Source organism: Dreissena polymorpha, chromosome 14 (genome assembly GCF_020536995.1).
Source record: "Dreissena polymorpha isolate Duluth1 chromosome 14, UMN_Dpol_1.0, whole genome shotgun sequence".
In the NCBI taxonomy this organism is placed as follows: Eukaryota; Metazoa; Mollusca; class Bivalvia; order Myida; family Dreissenidae; genus Dreissena; species Dreissena polymorpha.
This window is the reverse complement of record NC_068368.1, coordinates 53,229,909-53,248,402: the sequence shown is the minus strand read 5'-3', so window position 1 is coordinate 53,248,402 and position 18,494 is coordinate 53,229,909. Positions and strand designations below refer to the sequence as shown.

Below are 18,494 nucleotides of genomic sequence, written 5' to 3'. Positions count from 1 at the left end.
CCCAGAAAGGGTTGGTTGGCGATCCTTTATTATACTTGTTACTCACCTTAATACATGTTATGTAAAATAACTCGCTAAAACGGCTTTGCAACATGTATTTTTTATATTTGAACTAAATAGTGTGATAATTAAAAAAAATAATTATGCTCCCATCGAGTATGGAAAAAATATCGAAATCTCCCAAAAACGGTTTACGGTTAACAAGTACGCCTTAACATGTGCAAAACGTACTCAGTCGTTCGCCCAAGCTTGATCGTGTCATTTCATTCTGTTGAATTTTCAGACATTTGCGGAAACGTGTGTCTGGCAGGTCTTCGGTCATAAATTCATGCATGACAAATTGTCATTTTCACCCGCATTTCGTTAAAAAAATCGTAACTATACACCACGGCATACCGCAGCAATAAAACAAAATAACTGCTTCTTATATTTTTCTTGCCTTCGTGTGCATAATCAAATGACAAACGCGTTATATAATGTAGAGCAACATCACCCGATCTGGGCAGAACATACTAACTGTTTATGCGACGCGCTCTTGGAAAACGTGGCTTAATGCACAAGCGTAAAGTGTCGACCCATATTAGCATGTGAAGTCCCCACGTTCACATAGACTTTATAAACATTTCATTAAAAACAGACAGTGTCGTTCCTGTTAGGCCTTTGTGAATTGCACAAGTTAAACTAGGACGACATTTTACGCAGATGTGGGTCGTGCTCTGTGAAAAGAAGATTTCATGCATGTGCGTAAAGTGTCATCCTAGATTAGCCTGTGCAGTCCGCACAGGCTAATCAGGGACGACACTTTCCGCTTTTTGTTGTATTTTCTGTTTAAAGAAAGTCTCTTCTTAGCAAAAGTTAAGTTTATGCGGAAAGTGTCGTCCCTGATTAGCCTGTGCGGACTGCGCAGGCTAATCTGGGACGACACTTTACGCAAATGTATTAAACCCCTTTTCTCAGAGCACGGCCCATGTATTATGCCTCTTTTTCCCAGTGAGCGGCTCTCATGACGAACTCAGTTTGGGCTGGAAAGATCGCAACAGCCATTTCTTCCCTGTGGCACGTTAAACTTATATTAAGCAAAATTGAATGTACCCATGTGCTCATAATATAAAACGGGAAATTAAATGAAGATATTTATATTTTTATTTGCGTATCTAAGATTAAATTTTGTGATTGAGGGTAAGATTGGAAGTAGTTTGGAATCTTTTTGAGTGGATAGTTTCCAAAGGAAGGGTGGTGAGTTAACAACTAATCAAAGTTTCATTAATTATATGTACCGGTTTCCAAATTACTATGTGCATCGTCAATAAATGTCTTGGCATGTAAGTCAGACACAATGTTTTTAAGCGTTTGATAAATGGATATTATTAAGTTAAGATTACAATTCTGATTATCTTGCCTCGATTGTGTCCTCAATATTTCCGCGTTTTATAATAATAAGCTCAAACTAAGCATACTATTTCCGTATGGAAACGAACACGAGATTCCAATTTTGTGAAAGCAGATTGCTTATTGCATGAAAATGGTGTTGAAGTGCACGACAAAAAAGATAAATTTCGATGTAACATTTATTTTAAAAGAGTTAAGTATTTAAATATGGAAAGACTTCATCCTATTATGTAGGGTTATCCGTAATAAAAGCAGAGAAATCGAAGACAGGTGTGTACCCCCCTGCCCCCCTAAAAAAGATAATAAAATTGACACGAAACTTATAAAATTGAATTAAAATCATGACGTCTTTATATGTAAAACTAAGATAACTGGTTTCTCTAATTACTTTACGCTAAACTAAGAAGCACATATTTTCAGCATAGCCTTAATAAACGTGCACCGGTACAGTAACATACCCATTAAGTAAGATGTATGTTGGAAACTGCAAGCCGATTATAAAAGAGATCTCGAATTGTTGCCTGCTCAAGGTTTGCTTAACCCATATATGCCTAGTGGAATCTCCCATTCTTCTAAATTGGATCTATTTATTTCCAAAATTAGGGATGTCTAGTATATTTATTTATATATTTAGATATTTCTTACAGAAATTTCTTTAGTCTAACAGCGCAGACCCTGATGAGACGCCGCATCATGCGGCGTCACAGCTGGGTCTGCGCTGTTTGCCAAGGCCTTTTTCCTTGACGCTAGGATTAAATGGGTTAAGTATGGAGGGCTAGGTAAACTTATAAAACTGACAATCAAAGACAAATGCGTGGAATGAGTCTTTCAGCCCACCGCACTTTACAACCAACTACATTTAGTATCGATGAGTCGTTAACGAAATCAAGGTACTTTTCAACCGAACGCTTACGGAGCAGGCAAAACGATGTGGTAAAGTATTCCTCCGCTATGCGCATGCGCGCTTGTCTATGTTTAAGTTCATTTGAGGATACTCTAGGTTTGTTTCAGGTGAAGCAGTCGAGTTCAGACAGCGGACATGTTACTAAAAATAGAAAAAAATAGTTCAGTCACTTCGTTCTTCGCTAGTTAGTTTGCGTTTCCTTGCTAAAGGTTGACATGTCATTGACGTGAATCTGACCATTAAAGTCAACGTTTTCCAATTTTGGCCTCACTTTGCTCTGGTCTTTGGCTTCCAAACATAGTGTTTGTATCAGTTTGATATTATATAAACTGCTTTCATCGGAGAACGCACTAACCGATAAAAGATTCTTTGCATTTATTTTGTGTTTTTAGAAATAAAATTGTGAGTGAAAATTTAATACGATAATTATAAATGTATTTTATTTTAGTTCTTTAATTATTTGACATTATTCAGAATTTAATTTGCTTAAAGGGAAACTACAAAAAATATCTTGAGTGTCAGCTCCTAGTGCAAGCTGATAAGAGTAGTCTCCCGTATGGGTCGCCGAGAATGGTTCTTTAAACAAATACTCATTGCAAATAATTAGTATTAGTATTAGACATTATTATTGCTGTTTTGTTGTTTTTTTAATTAATAAAATAATAATATTTTTCAGACGAATCGTATGCTGTGGATACAATAACAATTGGAGCAATGCCGCCACCGAAGAAACCGAAGATGGGTCGGACGTCCTTAGAACAGTTTCTTTCAGACGAAGAACGCTATAATCCTGGGGCTTCGAGTCGCGACTCCCGGGACTCCGAGGGAAACAGTCCAGCTGCCACCATCGAGGACGGATCGGATGGGGAAGTCTTTATGTCTAGCAGTGATGCAGACAAGACTCCGACTGAAACGTTCCCATCATGCAATACGGACGCGCGCGCGGAACTGTTCCACAAATTGTTGCTGAAATCGAGAGCGCTTTCTGAAGAGCACAGAGAAACGCTTAAGAGTCCGCCGCTCGATGAGCCATCGCCGACAACGTCGCCGTCGGGTGATGGTGAAAAGGTCGGCGCTTTCAGAAAATACCAAGATCATATTCGCTTGCAGATAGAAAAGCGGCGTCAGCTTGAGGTGAAACTCGAGTGCAGGTCGCCGGACACAGAGAAAGACGCTCCGATGGAGCCGTTATATGAGCAGGACATGAGTTACAAGACGAGCGCCGCACTGCAGGACATGAGTTACAAGACGAGCGCCGCACCGCAACAAAGGCTTACGACGGAGCAAGGACGCCTGATAGACACTTTGGTTGCCTCGGCGCTGGCTACTAGCGCCGCGCAATCCATAATTTACGGAGGCGGAATGAACGGCACAGCAAACCGCGGACACTCTAACGGATATGCGCATGGTCAAAACTTGTCATTTAGCACGTGTACAATGAAAAACTATGAAAACGAACCTCATGATCTGTCCAAAAGATCAGATGTTACAAATGGTCATTTATTTGGACAACGGTTTTACGACCGTTCTAATGACCACGGACGATTAGCGCATGTTTACAGAGAGTGGGCATTAAGACAAAACAAGGAGAACGCGCTGGAACGTTCTAAACAATATCTGGACTCGCACCGCCGTATCGCCGACTTGTTGTCCGTACGGACCGGGGAGAATGAGCGCGAGGAAAAACAGTCGGACAAGGAAAACGTTGTTACCGCGGTCCCGGCGCGATATCCGAATGCGCTGTATTCCACCATCGGCATCAATGGTATCCTGAGTAACTACAGATACGACACCCATCAACGGTAATTATATTATTTACATATTTGAGTTTTTTTTCGTGAAGGAGCCCCGACCTAACAAACATGGTCAAACATATCGTGGTTAATTATCGCAGTTTAATATAATTAGAGACGACTTTCACGTGATGGGCCTAATTATCGAATGGCATATTTATGGGTATATAAGTGACGATATTTTCTGAGAGGACGAAGACTGCATTCGACGTATTTTATTAACTAAATTAAAAGCCGCGTTTTACACAAGCTTACGCATTTTTGTGCGACTCTCCGCAATGGTACAATCAACGTTTATTCGTATTTTATACAATAATATATTCTTATATGCGACCATATAAAAGGACCATCAAACGTAATTAATATTAGATTACTGTATATCTTCGCCTTTGCGCTTACGTTTCCAGTCAAGAGAAAATATATGTCCCTGAGAAACTTGGTCTATGCAACTTTCCAATCATGGCCAATAGCGGTTCATGCTTGCAGTGCAAAATCAAGTGAAAATTACAAGTCTGTGATTGTACTAGTTTTTTTTTCAAGCGATTTTTTATACAATTGTTTTCATTGCATATTGTGATATACTTCACCCATCACGCATTAACGTGTCTTAATTTGCTGATACTATTAAAATAAAGTTTATTCTAATCTAAGCCAGTACTTAATTATTTTTCAAAATGGTATCATACTTATAAATAGTGTAGCTTAATTTTTCAATCCACGTACACTTATACATCGTCATGTAATTAAAAAATAACTACTGGTTAGTAGTTTCTTAAGAAGACAATAACCACACACAATGAAATGATAATTTCTTGTATGAACCTCCGTTAACATTTGTTAGAAATAAAAAGCACTATTTTAATTAAATGAATTGCGAACAAATTGTTTATTTTAATAGGCAAATGTGTTTTGCACATCATGCAGAATAATTAAACCCATTTTAATTTCGATATTGTCGTTTTGAGATTTGTTACAATTTTTTTTTTGTATCGGATATATACATTTAAGGAACTACAGCAACCTCCGTGCAGAGGTTTGACGGAACCAGCATAGCTGGATCAAGTCCCTGCCTTAATAAACCACCACGTGATTATAGCCTAGCCACGTGGTACAATAATTTTACCGTTGTTATTTTTACTGTTTTTAATTAAAGCAATTATTTATTTTTTTATTATGAACCTGAACATGCATTGTGTCACACCGGTGTGATAATAACGTAGTGACGTCACCATCTATGTATAGAATGCCTGAACATGTACATTATTTTTCAAAATGTAAAAGAAAATGATGCTAATTTTCATAATAGAATACTTATACCAATAAAATAAAATCGTTTTGCCATCACAAAAAATCCTACAATATTTGGTAGGATTTTAGTTTTAGGGTTTAAGTATTCTATCATTATTATTTTATTTTATATTTTGAAAATAGTGTGTAAGTTTATGTTCATTTAAAAACATTTACGTGAATTATTTTATTTTTTAAATATAAACGGTAAAATTATTGTACCACATGGGTACGAAGGCAGGGATTTGATCCAGCAGGGACCTATAAAAACTGTATACGTCCCTGGATCCAGCTATGGTAGTTCCAATCAAATCACTGCGCGAAGGTTGCAGTGCAATATGCCGAGTTTTGGACATTAAGGCGACTAAATGTTCCTCCATTATATGACAGAAAGAAACAAAAACATCTTTATTTTCGAGGCGATCGACGTTTATATATTTATTAAATGGCACCAACGATTAAGCTTTGAGTATAAACGCACCACTTCGCTTAAGTAAGTTCGCGATGTTATGAAAATTAATATAAGTATCAAAAGAAAATAAAGAGTTCCTAGTTGTTCTCTCCCTTGCCTGGTTTTCAGACGGTTTACGAAGTGGCTAACTCAAGTTATGTTTAGTTCAAAGGGTTAAACTGACCATCGGTCAAAAGTTAGGTTGACCTAGTGGCCAAGCAATCAACCGAGAAGCCGTATTTACCTACTTGCAAGTCGATACCGTGATATGAATGAGTATTCGGACAGAGTAAGGTAGACTCAAACTGGTGGCATTTTTTATATTACAATTTCATTAGCTAACTATTTTCCAAAGCTTTAGGTTAAAATGTAAATAATGGCGAGTTTAAATTTGCAGTGAACAGTTTAAAAAAAATATGACAAACAATGAAACATTTTGTCATTTTAAAATATAAGAAGGCTGACATAGCATATTAAAAATGTATTAAGAATGTGATTGTTAATAAAATAAATGATTGTTCTAGACATGAAAACATAACATACATCTTAATTGCATCTGGTTCCTGTTCATTCAACATTAATGACTTTATATGCAAATTAAAATTCACATTTCACAAAAATGATAGTTAAAAAAACACGAATGTATGAATATAGTTGAATACAATAAACAATAATACCCGCAAGGGGAGTTAGAAAGTATAGATAGATAGATAGATAGATAGATAGATAGATAGATAGATAGATAGATAGATAGATAGATAGATAGATAGATAGATAGATAGATAGATAGATAGATAGATAGAATAAAAAACACAAATGTATGAATATTTTTTATAATAGCTTAATTTTTAAAAGGTAATGCTTTTAAACTGCTACTATAACTAAAATAAAGATACTTAAAAAATATCAGAATGCAAATAATGTAATTTTGTCTTTCTTTATATATATTATTTCTCAGACTCTAGATTCTTGTCTCCATATTTAAGCATTTTAATAAAACAGTATACACTATACAGAAAAAATAAAAATTCAAGAGGGGATATTGTTTAGTTTTAGTAGATATAAGATTATTGATTTTCACTCAGAAATGATTTTAAAATAAGTATATTCACAAGTGGCTCATTTTATCAAATGATTAATTTTCAATCATCACATCTATGATCGACCATAAGTTATTTTCTTTTTATTATCAACTTGTTTACATTGTAAATGTATCACACTTTTGAATTAAGCGGAAATTATAGTGTTGTAAGATCGAAATAATGACATCATTTCACAAATATTATTCACTTTTTAATAAAGTTAATTAAAGGTACCAATTAAATCACCCACATTCTGCTGCAAACCACAGGACATTATAAAATAAGCACAAAAGATATTAATAAAATTTTCCACAGTTTAATGTTCTTAAATAATAAACAGAGTGATATTTAGTAATTAACCAAATAAATACCACACTTTCACATGTTTATCTTGCCCCACACAATCTGTGAAATGACTTCATATTGATAAAGTTTCTGGTTTATCTCTAAGCTGGTCTGACAAATTTTGTGTGTTTGGGTCAGTATGGGATGTGGTCAGCCAAGCATTTTGGCCACTGACCATTGGCTAATACAGGACTTTCTTAGCTAATTATGCCAGGATAATTTTCAAAAGTAGCACCAATTTAGAAGCATAGTGCACAAATTGGAGTTTGAACAGAGCACATTATGCTCCGTATGGGAATTTATAGTTTGATGTTTAAATTGATAAATTCAAGAACTAAGTGGATACAAATAATGAGCTGTTTCAAACAGTGTTGTTTCTGTGACTGAAGTTGGAAAAAGAAGACAAAGAATGTTTCAAAGGCTATTCATAGGATATTCATATGTGGATTAACCTGGTGTTAGGCAAATAGGAATAGTTACAAGTATTAATTAAGTTTTGGCATGAGCTTTTCCTTGTGTAAGCATTGAAGATTAAACACACTGCATGTGTGTACATGACCGTGTATGTGTGTACATGTACATGACCGCGTATATGTGGGGCAGTACATGACTCATAATCAGTCATTGACTGGTTGTAGCTGACATACATACATGTACAGATACATTGACTGTATATCCCCTTTCCCTTTCAAGACATTCACAACAGTGAAGAAAAATGTTAGGCAAAAAGTGTAAACAATAAGTTCTTGTACCTGGGTTTTAGCGTACATGAACATTTGACTCGTTCACATTCTATTGGTTGTGAACTATTACCAGTAACATCTGAGGTGGAATTCTGTGTGCAGAAATTCTGTGTGCAAGTGAATCTTTCACAATGTATAACCGTTATAATCATTGCTCGGAGAACTATATTCTATCTAGCTCGGAGATAAAGCATGAATATGACAGTGATAACCAGGGTTATTGTCACAGTAGCCAGGCCTACCGCCATGACCAGATGGCTTCTAGCGTTGGCTGCTCCATTGTTAAATTATTGCAAGACCAATCGGATGTCTATCAGAACTGTCCTGGGTAGGTTTGTACAGCTTCACTCTGTGAAAACTAGGCATAATGCAGTGCTCCAGCTAAGCCTAAATTGAAGGGCGCCCCACCCTGCCCTCCCGAACCTCCGCCCTGCCCTTTCTAGGGCCCCCCCTGCCCTTAAAAAAAAAAATATATATTATTTTTTTTTACATATGATGATGAATAAATCTCTTATAACCTTATTACAATAAATTGTTATTAATGTATTCCTCATTGTAGACATTATATTTAGATTGTTTAATAATAATGGGAATAATATATTCTAACAATTATTAATAGCATGTATATTAACATGCAAGAGGAAGCATTCCAGAAATGCCTGTGCACTCGAAAGTGCCCTTTTGACAAAAAAGCCCCCCCTGCCCTTTTCAAATCCTAGCTGGAGCACTGATAATGCAAGTGCTTAAAGTGTTGTCCCACTAATTGCTCAGGCTAATCATGGTTCAGCTTTTATATGGATTTTTTCTGATGAAGAATTTTCTTATAAAAATCCAATGTGAGTAAAAAGAGTTGTCTCTGATTAGCCTGTGCAGACTTTACAGGCTGATCATGAATGAAGCTTTAAACATGCATAAATCATCCCTTTTTCAGCTTTTATGGATTTTGTTTGATAAAAGGAAGAATTTTCTAATAAAAATTCCAGTCTAAGCAGAAAGAGTTGTCCCAGATAAGCCTGTGCAGACCTCTCAGGCTAATGGAACCTTTTACACCTGCATAAATCTTCCGAGTTTTCCCAGAATGAGGCCCCAATATTGACCCATGAGGATCCATAGACCAATCCTCTGTCTGAGCTGGCAGACTAATGAGGATCCATAGACCAATCCTCTGTCTTAGCTGGCAGACCAATGAGGATCCATAGACTAATCCTCTGTCTGAGCTGGCAGACCAATGAGGATCCATAGACCAATCCTCTGTCTTAGCTGGCAGACCAATGAGGATCCATAGACCAATCCTCTGTCTTAGCTGGCAGACCAATGAGGATCCATAGACTAATCCTCTGTCTGAGCTGGCAGACTAATGAGGATCCATAGACCAATCCTCTGTCTTAGCTGGCAGACCAATGAGGATCCATAGACCAATCCTCTTTCTGAGCTGGCAGACCAATGAGGATCCATAGACTAATCCTCTGTCTGAGCTGGCAGACCAATGAGGATCCATAGACCAATCTTCTGTCTAAGCTGGCAAAATACATAATTGTTCAATTTTGTGTGGTGGGAGCTGTCCTGGAGAATTTACAGATGATGGACAGTGTGTTTTTTGTTCAAAATCTGTTCCAGTATCCGGCCCAAATCCCAATGGAAAAAAGTAAAAAAAATTCCCAATTGGGACATAAAAATTCCCAATTAAAGGTTTTTTAGATCAACATTTAGTTCATCTCCCTTGAGCTTTACAAGTAACACTTTTTTAAATGTAATATTTGAAACAATTTTTCTCATTTTTGAAGTATTTGTAAGCAAAAAACAACAACACCTATTTCCCAATGTTGGTCAAAATGCCAAAATTTTTCCCAATCCAAAGGGACCCAGCCCCATTCCCAAAATGGTGAAAAAAACAATGATGGATAAATTAACCTTGGTTGGCTCTAGATTTGCTACATGTTGAAGTCGCAAAGTTGGATAGTTCAAATACATTTTCTTAATCAGGCATTTCTTTAGCTTTTGACAATATGGAGTCAAATGACTATATGCTTGAAATTATCTGGCGTCAATGACATTTTCAGGGTTCAACAGTTTGAAGTCTTTAAATTATGTTTTGAAATGTTTATTGATTGCTCCCACTGCTGTTGCATAGATTACACTAAGGTAAATAACTTATCAAAAATGATATGCAATCAGTGTTCTATAAAAACAAAACAACATGCTTAAGTTATTCATTGCAACATCTGCAACAAAATTATTCAAAATTATTTAAAGTTTTTTTTATATATTGAACTGTTTCCACTGAAGTTGTTACACTGATTCAAGCATCGAATAAGAATGTTCATGTACATGTATTCCTCAGGGTATGTTCCTTATCAGTATAATAGTAATACAGTATGTTAGTAATAGATGTGCAAAATAGTCAGTAAAGCCAGTTAAGGCATGTTGGATATCTGTTAAATTTACAGGATAATTGACAAATGAAAAGGGGAAGAAAAAAAGGTGGAAAATATTGTAAAAGGTAGGGGCAAATAAATTGATGGGGGCACATATTTAAATGGATAAAGCTTAAAAATTGAAAGGCGGTTACCGTCTGCCATTCTGCTTTAGCTAAATCTGTACTCATGAATGCCAAGGAACTTGACATTTTCCCAAGGGGATGTTAAACAGGAGATCAATGATAAGCTGTTCTGTATTATAAAAAATCATAAGAAAATATATGTTTTGAATGTAAAATTAATAAAGGAAGTTTCAATTTGTTGTAGTTTCTCTTAAATGTACATGGATACACACAATATAATATATGTAAGTTGTTTGACATTTGTGTTATTTAATGGCTGCAGGCTACAAATTAATGATTTTTAACAGGCGCGGTATGTCAATACAAATAAACTGTACGCTGAAGTTTCTTAAGCTAGGTTCAACTAAACTTACGGTTGATATTTGGCTTTCTTGCATGATTGGTTTGTAATTTGTGATTTTATACTACTAAGTACATGATAAGTTATTATTATAGACATTTAGCTTGATATAGAAGCTGATTGGTTTATAATGTGTCATTTTAAACTACTTAATACATGATTAGTTATTATTATAGACATTGAGTTTAACATTGAAGCTGCATAAATGCACTTTATTTATATGGACATATACAGAATAAGGTAAGACACCTAGTATAAGAATATTAATAAATTGTTAATATGTAAAGGATTTTTTATTTCAATGTGTTGGTATAATATTTATATTATTAATTTATATTAAAAGGGACAAGCCTGCTTTGAAATTCGTTCTTTAAAGGAACAGCGATGTATTTTTTTAAATATTAAACTGGGTGAAACATAAACAAGAATAATGATCATATAGGAGCAGAGCTCCAGATAAGGATTTAGTCAAAAGGGTATATTACCCCCTGATATTATTGTTAAAGCGTATTATACTCCTTTGTTTCAGCCATAAAGGGTACTTAGGAATATTGAGGGATATTTTCTATTTCCACAGATAACATACATATTACATGGGGCGTTAAAGCTAGAAATATTATTATTTGTTTTTTTATATTAATATTAAAATGCAAATAAAAGACGGAAAAATGGTGATATGAACAGACTTTCATTAAAATATTCGCGCAGGAGCCGCTGGTCGCTCAAAACGTCCCTTTTTTAATCACAAACATGATGGGCAGCCATTTTGATTACGAGCTTGTTTTCATTTACTTACTTTTGATTCAAATGTTAACTTACACTAAAAACTCAACTGGATTATTGGTAAAGCCGGTTACGCACTGTGATTTATTAAAAATAGGTACAAAGATTTGTATTGCGTAATGTTACGCACCGGGCTGATTTTTAATGCGTTTTTTAGCTCACCTGAGCACAACGTGCTCATGGTGAGCTTTTGTGATTGCTTTTTGTCCGTCTTTCGTTGTGCGTTGTGCGGCATCAACATTTGCCTTGTTAACTCTCTAGAGGCCACATTTATTGTCCAATCTTGATGAAATATGGTCAGAAGATTTGTCTAAATGATATCTTGGATGAGTTCAAAAATGGTTACGTTTGCTTGAAAAACATGGCCGCCAAGGGGCGGGGCATTTTTCCTTATATGGCTATATTAGGTTATAGTAAAATCTTGTTAACACTCTAGAGGCCACATTTATAGTCCGATCTTCATGAAACTCGGTCAGAAGATTCATCCCTATAATATCTTGGACTAGTTCAAAAATGATGCCGGTTGGTTGAAAAACATGGCCACCACGGGTGCAGGGCTACTTTCCTTATATGGCTATAGTAAAACCTTGTTAACATTCTAGAGGTCACATTTATTTTCCGATCATCATGAAACATTGGTCAGAAGATTTGTCCAAATGATATCTTGGATGAGTTCAAAAATGGTGTTGGTTGCTTTAAAAACATGGCCACCAGGGGAGGGGCATTTTTCCTTATATGGCTTTATATGGCTATTGTTAAACCTTGTTAACACTCTAGAGGCCACATTTATTGTCCAATCTTCATGAAATTTGGTCAGAAGATTGGTCTCAATGATATCTTGGATGAGTTCGAGTTCGAAAATAATTATGTTTGCTTGAAAAAAATAGCTTCCAAGGGGCGGGGCATTTTTTCCTTATATGGCTATAGTAAAATCTTGTTAACACTCTAGAGGCCACATTTACTGTCTGATCCTCATGAAACTTGGTCAGAAGATTTATCCTGATAATATCTTGGACGAGTTCAAAAATGATGCCGGTTGGTTGAAAAACATGGCTGGCAGGGAGCGGGGCATTTTTCCTTATATGGCTATAGTAAAACCTTGTTAACACTCTAGAGGCCACATTTATTTTCCGATCTTCGTGAAACTTGGTCACAAGATTTGTCCCAATAATATCTTGTTATCTCAGGTGAGCGACTTTGGGCCTTTCAGGCCCTCTTGTTTAATTTTCCAATCGGTAAATACGCAGATAGGCATCTTATCTGGAGCTCTGTATAGGAGTTCATAGCAGTTTGAAAAACAGCATTTTTTAATACTTTGACTTTTAACCTTCTACTATCAGAGCTTTTTATATTTTATGAAATTTGGTTCCTAGCCCTCATTTTTGGGGAAAAATATGATTGTATCAAAGAACAAATTTGTGGCAAATGCTTTAATGAAGTGGTTCAAAACATGCAGGTGTTGAAGTTACGTTTAAGGGAAAACTGCATGATTTGAAAATTATGTGGTGAGGGGTTGCTGCCCTATTAAGGCTGCAACCATAAAGGGAAAAAAATCCCCACCCTTGAACACAGTCGTTTGTTCTTGTGAGTAATGTGTCTTCTATAAATCTAAATTATCTGATTTCAGAGAAGGCTTAGACAGGGTGAATGGTAAAATGGAGGAGAACCCATGCATGATGTCGCCCGCCGCTGGCTACATGCCCAGTCACTCTATGATGCCCCCTGGTCAGCCCGTAGCCCAGAGCCCGACCTCCACCACCATGGACAACATGGACCGGTTCCACCCGGCCCTGCTCAGTCCGCACTTCTTGGCTGACTCGCGCCGCATGAAGCTGGAGTCCTCACCAGGTGGGTGACTTGTAGTTGTGCTTTTAATCGTTTTTTTGTTGTTGTGTTTTTGGCGAGGGTCCCTGGCTTGGCGGTGGCAAGAATTCTGGCTTAAGGGAATCATTTTTGGGGGAAAAATGTAGCAGGAGTAAGACAAAAAGACATGGGTAAAACAAATTATTTAAGGTTTTTGATTGACATCTTAGTGTTTTCCCAAGGCCGTTTTATTGTGGCCATGCCCTTTTTTGTAGCGCCACGCTGCCTCTTTCAAAGTCATTTAGCGCCACGCTGCCCTTTTCAAAGGCAGCCGCCCTGCCCTTTCATGACATGGGCACCCGCTGTTTTCCGCGCCTTATTGATAACATCTTAATAGCCCTTTGTCCAAACTACTTTGCCGACTAGTATAAAAGTATGGACCCAAGGCCGCGAAGATTTGTTCGGTTATGAATTAGTCAAGCGTGAATAACCCCGTGTCAATATTTATCGATAATTTCAGTGGCTTATACCAAGCACACTAATTGGTCGGTTATGTGTACTCGTCCACGATAAAATCGTGGACAGATACTTCGGAGACTTCTATTGAAAACCTAGATTTTCCTCGTGGAAAATGTGAATTTATGCATTATACAGTAATATCAAAACATTTATTTTAGATTTAGATTATCAATTATTGACATAATTACTGTAACGTTTTCTAATTAAACAAAATGTGAATCGCGTATAAAGCGGACATATTATACGAGTTTACGTTGCTATGCGCACCTGTGGCTTATCATTTTAACAAGATGGCAGACAATACAGCAAATAAATTGTGACTCTGCAAAAATAGCAAATAATGATCGAATTAACGATGGAGATCACACATTTAGAAGGGATTAATGAAATGCATGAGATAACGAACGATGCATTAAACGTTATACAACTACAACATATTTTTAGCTCACCTGATTGCTCAGGTGGGCTTTTGTGACCGGTCTTTGTCCATCGTATGTCCGTCCGTCCGTTAACATTTGCTCATAAACACTCTAGAGGCCACATTTCTTGTCCCATCTTCATGAAACTTGGTCATAAGCTTTGTCCCAATGAAATCTCTGCCAAGTTCGAAACTGGGTTGTGCCGGGTCAAAAACTAGGTCACTAGGTCAAAGAAAGAAAAACCTTGTAAACACTGATGTAGACAGTTTTTATCTTTTCATAGTGAGTACACACAATGTGCTGGATTACAAGTGTTTGTTGTCTTCTCCCTACACAGGAGGCGGAGTCAACAAGCTTTGTCAGGTGTGCAGCGACAATGCGTCCGGCTTCCATTATGGGGTCTGGTCCTGTGAGGGCTGCAAGGCCTTCTTCAAACGGAGCATTCAAGGTAATTTAATCTTCGTAATTATTTTTGTGCTTTTATAGACTATGCTTTAGATATGTGTCTTGTTTTGAGAAAACTGGGCTTAATTCATGTGCGTAAAGTGTCGTCCCAGATTAGCCTGTGCAGTGCACACAACTAATCAGGGACTACACTTTCCGCTTTAATGGTATTTTTAGTTTCAAGGAAGTCCCTCCATACCGAAAATCAAGTTTAGGCGGAAAGTGTCGTCCCTGATTAGCCTGTGTGGACTGCACAGGCTAATCTGGGACGACACTTTACGCACATGCATTATGACCAGCTTTCACAGAACAAGACACATATAAGCTCAACTCTGGGAACATGTGACGGTCCCCACGAGCTTATCATGGCCACTTGCTAATTTGATGGAATTTTTCGTTTAAAGAAAGTTTCCTCTTAGCAAAAGCCTTTTAAGGGAGAAAGTGTCGATCTGATTAGCCTGCGCAAAATGGTCAGGCTACTATGGGATAACACTTATGTTATGCATCAGCCCCATTTTCGGGGAGCGTTGCCCAGATATAAAATGTATGTTTCATAGTATAGTTTGCTATGGGCCGCCCATCAACCTGGTGAAGGTTCCTCGGACAAAGCCAAAAATAACTATACATTTCTATCTGATGAAAACATTCATTTCATATAAGCATTTAAAAATGAATGCATACAATGTTTTTTTATGGGACAATTCATCCAAAACTCTTAACTACTTTGACATTTCAAATTTCCAAAAATACCAATAGCTTCTGGGTATTCTTTGATGGTTTCATGGAAGATTGTTATGTTTTTTCATTTCAAATGAATGAAAATACCATGATGTGCTAATTTCATCTTTGCCTGATGTACAGGCCCTGTGGATTACGTGTGTCCAGCAACTAACACATGCACCATCGACAAACATCGGCGAAAAAGCTGCCAGGCGTGTCGACTTCGCAAGTGCTATGAAGTGGGAATGAACAAGGGTAATGATTCATTGCATTTGTTTTTAGCACAAATGTAAGATTTGCTGCAATCTCAACTTCTGATCGTTGTTTAAAGTAAATATTTTAAAAAATCATCTTGAAAACACTTTAAGAAATTAACTTTTTAAGTGTTCATATTGAATGGCAAAAATGTTTTGATTCTTTGTGAAACATAATAAAAAAAAAAAAAAATGTGCAATTGTATACCGGTACTCCCTTTTAACCCTTTGCATGCTAGGAAATTTGTTGTCTGCTAAAATGTCGACTGCTGAATTTCTAAAATTAGCATTTTCTTTGATTTTTTCAAAGAATATTATCAGAATAGCAAACAGTTTGGATCCTGATGAGACCCTGCGTCTCATCTGGATCCAAACTGTTTGCAAAGGACTTCAAAATTCGGTTCCAGCGCTGAAAGAGTTAAAAAGAATATTCAAATAATCCCTCCGAAATATGTACATTTCCAGGTAGTCAAAGAAAGGAGAGAAAGTCCACTTTAGCTGGTCAGAACAAATCTCCTAAGCGTTCAAGATCTGACTCGGGCGAGAATCCCTTAGGTCAAGGATCTGTCGACTCTGCACCCACTCCTGCCAAGGTGAGGCTATAATCTTTGGTTATTTTATTTATTATTGACTACTTTATGTATGTTTTTCAACCACAAGTACTGGCACTTAGTTTTAGGTAATTTTGCATTTTTGACCCTGACTTAATTCATTAACTGATTCATAGAATACTTCAACTTCTGTAACTTCAGAAATTTAGCGAATTCAATTAAAAAAAAAAGAATACCCGGTAATGTTCTTTCTTTCATTTTGTTGCAAGTTAATAAAAATTTTCAAGATCAACATTTTCATTCGGCTGAGCCTTATTTGTTTGATATTAAAAACTTATTGAAGTCGCATCCAATACTTTTGTTTAACCAATCCAAGTTCCAGGTAACAGGGTCATATATGTGCCTGGGAATGTTTAGTGTATGGCTACAAATAACACCAGCTGAAAAAGGTAAATTCATCTACTTATACCAAATGTTATTCTTGCAGAATTCTCGCAAGTCTCGAACATCGCTGATCCTGGAGGCTCTTGGGAAGGCAGAGATGCCGCGTCTTGAGAGCTTTCACAACCACAATCTGCCTCCAACCAAGGCCCACCTTTTGACCTCATTCGTGAATCTTGCGGAGAAGGAACTTGTTAACCTCATTAACTGGGCAAAAAATGTCCCAGGTATGTTACTGTAAAACCAGTAAGAATTGTTGGACACTTGATTTGTGTTGGTTCCCTGAACCTTGAATTCTGTGAAAAGACTTAGGGGGTTTAATGCATTTGCGTAAAGTGTCGTCCCAGATTAGCCTGTGCAGTCTGCACATGCTAATCAGGAATGACACATTCCACCTAAACAGTAAAATTTGATTTTTGCTAAGGGTAAGAAGAGACTTTTCTGATAAAGAAAAATATAAAAGTTAGTTTTTTTCAAATGCGTAATTCTAGCCTACTTGCTTTTAAGTACTTTAAAACAACAATGGCCTATCAGGCATGTGCTAGAGAAGATAAGTGCTTGAAGTTGCTGCATGTATATTAACCCTTTCCAGCTAGAAGCAAAGTAAAAATGGCTACATGTATGTGCAAACAGCATAAAACAGGAACAGTCTGCGAGTAACTCGCAGTCTGTTCAGGTTTTATGCTGTTTGCTGCTCATCATTATGTAAGGTATGGTAATGAAGCCTTCAAAACTTGAATCTAGTAAGAAAGTTATTTAATTAAATTTGATTTTCTAAGGGACTACAAATGGGTTAAAATACATATCTAAGTGGTAAAGAGTTAAATATTTTATAATGTGTGACAGGCTACTCAGAGCTCAGTCTGGGGGATCAAGTTCATCTCATAGAGTGCTGCTGGATGGAACTGTTGTTTCTCAACATTGTGTTCCGGTCTCTAGAACATGGTGGGCGACGTCTCGTTATTGCACCAGATCTCGTGCTGGAAAGGTACTCATTGGTCTTATCGTAGATTTGAACATTCTGACTGACATTGCTAAGATTGCTTTGTACTTTACTGTTTTCTTAGAATATTAAAAACACAAAACAATTCACCTGTAGCCTTTTATTGGTCACCTCAACAATTCAGGTGCCCCAGTTGTATTTGTGTAAGTAAAAAATGTATATCTATTAGGTTATGGACCTTTTTGGTATAGCTGATTGTATGAATTCATACAATTTCAGCAAAAAAGTCATGTGAAAGTAGACAAAGTGAAAGCCCTTTTGTAAACAATATCAAATTTTCTTTTATTTTTTCCCCCTCAGGCCCTACTGGTCGATCATGGGGATGTCGGAAGTGTTTGAGCAGTTGGTTGCCGTCTCAGAGCAACTAGTGCAATACAGCCTCCACAAAGAAGAGCACCTGTTGCTACAGGCAACCATTCTGGCAAATGCTGGTGAGTGACCTGCCTTGAAAAATATGGCTCTTGTTCTTGAAAAATGGGGCTTAATGTTCTGAGTAAAGTGTTGACCCTGAAAAGCTTGTGCAGTCGGCACAGGCTAATAAGGGATAACACTTAGCAGCTAAAATGGATCTTAGTCAAGAAGAGTTTCCTTTCAAACAAACAAATACAATAAAAGCGAAAAGTGTCATCTCTGATTAGCCTGTGCAGACATATCTGGGTCAAC

General features: G+C 36.8%; 1 protein-coding gene across 2 annotated transcripts in view; it reads left to right on the top strand.

Moving 5' to 3' along the window:
- Window positions 1-18,494, top strand: part of LOC127857614 (estrogen receptor gamma-like) — a 37,659-nt gene that overhangs the window by 16,107 nt on the left and 3,058 nt on the right. Inside the window, exons 2-9 of one of the 2 annotated variants that reach the window (XM_052394095.1) lie at window positions 2,970-4,095; window positions 13,305-13,525; window positions 14,756-14,866; window positions 15,724-15,837; window positions 16,302-16,429; window positions 16,875-17,055; window positions 17,675-17,816; window positions 18,132-18,262. In XM_052394095.1, coding sequence (XP_052250055.1) covers window positions 2,970-4,095; window positions 13,305-13,525; window positions 14,756-14,866; window positions 15,724-15,837; window positions 16,302-16,429; window positions 16,875-17,055; window positions 17,675-17,816; window positions 18,132-18,262 — 2,154 coding nt within the window. Of the gene's footprint in view, window positions 1-2,969; window positions 4,096-7,500; window positions 8,323-13,304; window positions 13,526-14,755; window positions 14,867-15,723; window positions 15,838-16,301; window positions 16,430-16,874; window positions 17,056-17,674; window positions 17,817-18,131; window positions 18,263-18,494 lie in introns of those variants that run through there. The other variant, XM_052394096.1, reaches the window with a different exon arrangement.